Below are 5,424 nucleotides of genomic sequence, written 5' to 3' on the forward strand. Positions count from 1 at the left end.
TCACCATGCATGGCGCGGCACAGGCATTTCGCCGCGCCATGACAACAGGCGCGGCACAGGCATTTCGCCGCGCCATGACAACAGGCGTGGCAAAAAATGTTAGTTTTGAAAAAAAAACAGTGTTAAATTTAAAATTAGTTAAAAATGTTAAAATTAAAAAAAAAAATCACCGCTGCGAGCGAAAGCGCCGACGTCCTGCTTCGCAAAGCATGGCAAGTGGCATCGGCTGCGGAACAGCGGACAAGGTTGACCTTTCCATGTGACCATGTCCTCCAAGCTGGTTTGAGGCACCCTTTCGCAAATCGCAACATCAACTACACGTCTACACTACTTTTTTTTTAAACTACACGTCTGCACTGGCTTGCTGCTTCCTCAGCTCGGAGCCTTTCTCTCGCTGACCCGGCTACTCCATTGCCCCCGTTTCCTCTCAGGTCTCAGCTGCAGGCATGCATGGTTGATCGCCGGTGTGCGATGGCAGACAGGACACCCCACCCCACCGCACTGCCCCCATACCTGACCTGTTCGCTAGGTCGTATTTGGCTTACATGCCTTTTTCTCTCACACTAAACTAGCCAACAATATTTTTAGTCATGGCTTATAAATCAGACCAGTCCAAACGAACGGGGCGCTATTCGAGCACCTCTCGCTTTCCCACCGCGCGCTGGCGCAACGAACACGCTCCCATCCCAGAGCAATCACCTCGCCGCGACCTCGTCTCCTCCTCGAGCTGCCATTGTCCACCGCCGCTCTCCAGTCTCCAGGCTCCAGCTAGCGAAGAGTGTATCCGCAGCAACCGTGTGCGAAGACGAAGAAGGTGCGGCAGCCGTCGTCCACTTGTCCCCTCCCGGCCTGCTCCCCTGTACGGAAACTAACTCCAAATCGACAGGCTCCCGCACGAGGAACATGTCAAACGCGCAACCACTACCAGTTCCGTCCCAGCGAATAGTCTCCGCGCCTACCGCTCGATACTATAAAACCTGCCACGCGCACCCTTTCCCCTCGCATCGCATCCACCTCTCTCTCAGCTCTGCAAGCTTCGTCTGCAGCAAGCACGAGCAGTCGCACGCACCTAGCAGCCTGCACTGTCAGTGGCCGGTCCCTAGCTAGCTCTCTTCGATCAGAGGTCAGATAGCTAGCAAGTTACGTACACCTACTGCAATTCTGCAACTCAGGAGCGAGCCCATGGCCGCTTCCTCCTGCTTCTCATCTCCCGCCTCGGCGTTAGCGGCGCTCTGCGTGCTCTTGCTCGCCTTAGCTGGAGCCGCGCTCGGTCACCGTCCCAGCGGCGGCTCGGCGCTGAGCTCCACGTTCTACGACGCGTCGTGCCCCAGCGCCTACGACGTCGTCCGGCGCGTCATCCAGAACGCCCGGGTCTCTGACCCTCGCATCCCGGCCAGCCTCATCCGCCTCCATTTCCACGACTGCTTCGTCACCGTACGTGAACTAACAGCTGCGCTGATTTGTTTCATCTGAGTTGTTCTGACATACACGTACCTGCATTGCATCATCTGACACACACGTACGTACGTACGCTGATTTGTTTCAGGGTTGCGACGGCTCGCTCCTGCTGGACGACGACCTCCCGGCGATCCAGACCGAGAAGCGTGTGCCCGCCAACAACAACTCGGCGCGGGGCTTTCCGGTGGTCGACGACATCAAGAGCGCGCTGGAGGAAGCCTGCCCCGGCATCGTCTCCTGCGCTGACATCCTCGCCCTGGCAGCTGAGATCTCCGTTGAACTCGTAAGCACTCGAGAGCTCGCCCTTTCATCAACCCGCGCTGGCGTGCTAGCGCTACCTCTATCTATCACGCTCACGCCTGATGTAGAACTGACGGAACGAACCGTGCATGGATCGGTGTGCAGGCTGGAGGACCACGGTGGAGGGTGCTTCTTGGCAGGCGAGACGGCACGACGACCAACGTCCAGAGCGCCAGGAACCTGCCCAACTTCTTCGACCCCCTGAACGCAGGGCCGGCCCTGAGATTTTGGTGGCCCAGGGCAACACTAAAAATTGAGGCCCCTTATAACATATGTACATCTGTTATCGCTTGTATTAGTTTGGATGCTAAGCTAAGAATAGTTACCTAGCATGCATTACCTATTGTCAAAAAAATTATCTTGTCACATACTCCCTTCATCCCAAAATAAGTACAAACAATATGAACTTTGACTAAATTTATATAAAAAAGTACAGACATTCATGATACAAAATAAGTGTCATTAGACTAGTTATAGAAATATATATTTTCATAATAAATTTATTTAAAGACATAAATACTAATATTATTTACTATCTTGATCAAACTTGAGCTTGATTGACTGGCACAGATACTATAATTGCATTTTTTCGTGGGCGGGGGTGTAGAAGACAGGTGCTGAAATTTTTAAAATACATTTAATAATTGAAAACTAGCACAATGCATATATACCCTACAAGGCATACTGTTACGGTGAGCATCCCTACAGCCGCATGGCAAAAAAAAAAAAATAGAGAGAGAATTGATGCACACGTTGCGCTCCTGGCCTTTAGGCCTCTCATACAGCACAACATGTTGCACTCCTGTAACAGCAATACACTCATACGTCACCTGTAGTCTGCGGTACTTTAGCTAAACTCCAAAATACTACTCCTACACAGTACACACCTACACCGTATACATACAGGGTTGGGGGCCCTTACGGCTCGGGGGCCCAGGGCGGCTGCCCCTCTCGCCTGCCCCCAGGGCCGGGCCTGCCTGAACGTCCTCCAGGAGAAGTTTAGAAACGTCAACCTCGACGACACTGACCTCGTCGCCCTCCAAGGTAATCAATCTACATCTACTTACCAACGTAGCAACACAAACAGTTCAAACTTAGAAATTAAAGTTCAAGACAGTGTGTGCCTTAGCTTATCACAAAATCTCAACATATTTGCTATTTCCACTTCAGGAGCTCACACATTCGGCAAAGTACAGTGCCAGTTCACGCAGCAGAATTGCACGGCCGGCCAGTCCAGCGGCGCACTGGAGAACCTCGACCAGGTCACACCCAAGGTCTTCGACAACAAGTATTACAACAACCTCTTAGAGGGCCGCGCTCAGCTACCGTCCGACCAGGTTATGCTATCGGACCCTTCTGCTGCGGCGACCACTGCTCCCATTGTTCATCGGTTCGCAGGCAACCAACAGGATTTTTTCAGAAACTTTGCGGCATCCATGATTAAGATGGGAAACATTAGCCCGCTGACAGGAAAGGATGGGGAGATCAGGAGCAACTGCCGGAGGGTTAACAAAAGATACTGAATCCCAATACATCGATTCAATTCGATTTGTTCCATTTTTTTACTTAACCGAATGCGAGGCTTGTGTAAATAATTCTTCTGTTTCCATTTCCCAATTTTTGTAACTGTAACTCCGTAAGGTGTTCATCTTACTTTTTTTTGTCCTTTCTGGAAAGAAAATGTAAAAATGTTCTCACGTTGGTCGTATGCCTGTTTCAAGAATTTTTTTTAATGCAGTTCTCTCTCTCTCTCTCTCTCTCTCTCTCTTTTAATAAAGGTAGCTCATGCTCCAGGACGGCAAAAAAAATTAAGATACATAAATCGTAAAAGTTTTGTGATTAATTTAGTATGTTTATTTAATGAATTATCTTTACTGTGTCTATTCGTTTTCTAACACAATGTCTAATTAGATACTCTATAATCTCTATTTGATTGTGATAATTTATCAATTACTCGATTGGCAAGATCTTTAAGATTATTATGATGATTTTTAGATTTATTCTTATTTCTTGATATTCTTTACTTAATTCCCCATCGAAAATTATGATGCTCTAAAGTGTAAAACACACTTTTATCAAAGACCAAAGTAAAACATATTTTATTAATTTAGAAAACACAAACCAGGTCACCTAGACGACCAAGTTATCCTATATTTACACTTCAATTGTTCAGTGGTCGAAGAATCATTATAACCTTTCATTTTCGTGAGTCACGCAGCCAACTCGGACAATAGTTGCATGGCCAGAAAACTACTTCTCCCTGATTTTATGAAATTTAAAATCCCAAAAGTTATCAGTCATGCCATGACGTCACCAAAACAACTCTAAATGAGGCAAAATTGAAAACGCAAGAAATCAGGGCCAGGCACGAAGCTAGCGGTGGGGCTAGGGGGGCTCTAGCCCCCCCTACCCATCCTGCGCATGTGGAGCCCCCTTAAGTCCTCTCTTAAATTTTTATGTATATATGTATTAGGTAGGAGAGGCTAAGATTAAGAGAAAATAAAAATGTCTCTATTCTTTTGTTTCAGCCCCTCCTAATTTTTTTCCTGGCTTCGTCACTGATCAGGGCAATGATTCTTTGGTGCCCTTTCGTTCATGACAGTTGCTCAGTCTTGTACACTCGTGCTGCTTTAAGGCCCCCTTTTACCACACATTATGCAAGCTAATGTATCTCAGCTCTTCTACATCCTCAAATGTAGAAAAACACTTTATCTTGTATATCTGAAATATACAAGATCTGCTGATTACAACCAAGCGATCCGATCCCTCTAATTCATAATTGAGCAGCCATCTAGTTAGTATGAACCATTTGATATGCTGATGGTAAAGTACTGTGAGTGTCTTATACATATACGAGCACGCATAAAAAACATTAGAAATCGAAAAACAAATACAAGCTCTACAATCCTCTGCTTAAGGACAATTAAGGCATGAGGCAGGTAAGCAAAATTCATATAACCCATTTGTGTAACTCCTTAAAAGGCTCATGTCACTCGAGTGGTTGACCACTTATGAAAAAGGTTCGAGTCACTTTGGCTCTGTTCGCTTCTCTTATAATACGTACTTTTCAGTTTCTTTTTTCAGCCGGAACAGTGCTTTTCTCTCCTAACAAATCAGCCGGAACAATGTTTTGTCTTATTAAACGGGGCCTTTGTTACAATAAAATTACACAGAAAGGCTGTATATCCCGTACGTGAAGCATTTATTTCCCTTCACCTTTCAGCTGTTTGAGTCACATATGATTGTACATTGCCTTGGTTTTAAGTAATTAATATTTTTTTCTCGAACATGTAAGAAAGCTGCGTGTCATATAATAGGTAGAAAATGGTCTGAGTACTTAATATGGACAGTTCGGTTAGCAGTTAGTGCTTTAGCATCGGTAGTTACAAAAGTTAAATCTGCAGCCAAGTAAAACAAATGATCTGATCTGAGTTATTTTCATCTGAAAGGCATGAAGGAGCATGAAAGAGCAGACATCAGATGTATTCAGAATAATTGAGCAAAAGTTACCAAACCAACATTATTCTGGCTGGCTTATCTCACAGGGGGTAAGCCAATCCTAGCAGGCTGGCTCTCAAGTTACATTTTAACATGCTCCCTATGACTCAGAATGTACAGAAATGACAGATTAAGCACTACTAGCGAACCCTTTGACTCAGAAAAAAG

General features: G+C 46.0%; 1 protein-coding gene across 1 annotated transcript; it reads left to right on the forward strand.

Moving 5' to 3' along the window:
• The first annotated feature begins 1,028 nt into the window (after nucleotides 1-1,028).
• LOC136501515 (peroxidase 2-like) lies at nucleotides 1,029-3,450 on the forward strand. The gene is made up of 5 exons (XM_066497041.1): nucleotides 1,029-1,434; nucleotides 1,547-1,741; nucleotides 1,864-1,958; nucleotides 2,735-2,802; nucleotides 2,929-3,450. The coding sequence occupies exons 1-5, from the start codon at nucleotides 1,183-1,185 to the stop codon at nucleotides 3,279-3,281; spliced, it is 963 nt and encodes a 320-aa protein (XP_066353138.1). The 5' UTR covers nucleotides 1,029-1,182; the 3' UTR covers nucleotides 3,282-3,450.
• The last annotated feature ends 1,974 nt before the right edge of the window (nucleotides 3,451-5,424 follow it).

This window comes from Miscanthus floridulus, chromosome 13 (genome assembly GCF_019320115.1).
Source record: "Miscanthus floridulus cultivar M001 chromosome 13, ASM1932011v1, whole genome shotgun sequence".
NCBI classification, from domain to species: Eukaryota; Viridiplantae; Streptophyta; class Magnoliopsida; order Poales; family Poaceae; genus Miscanthus; species Miscanthus floridulus.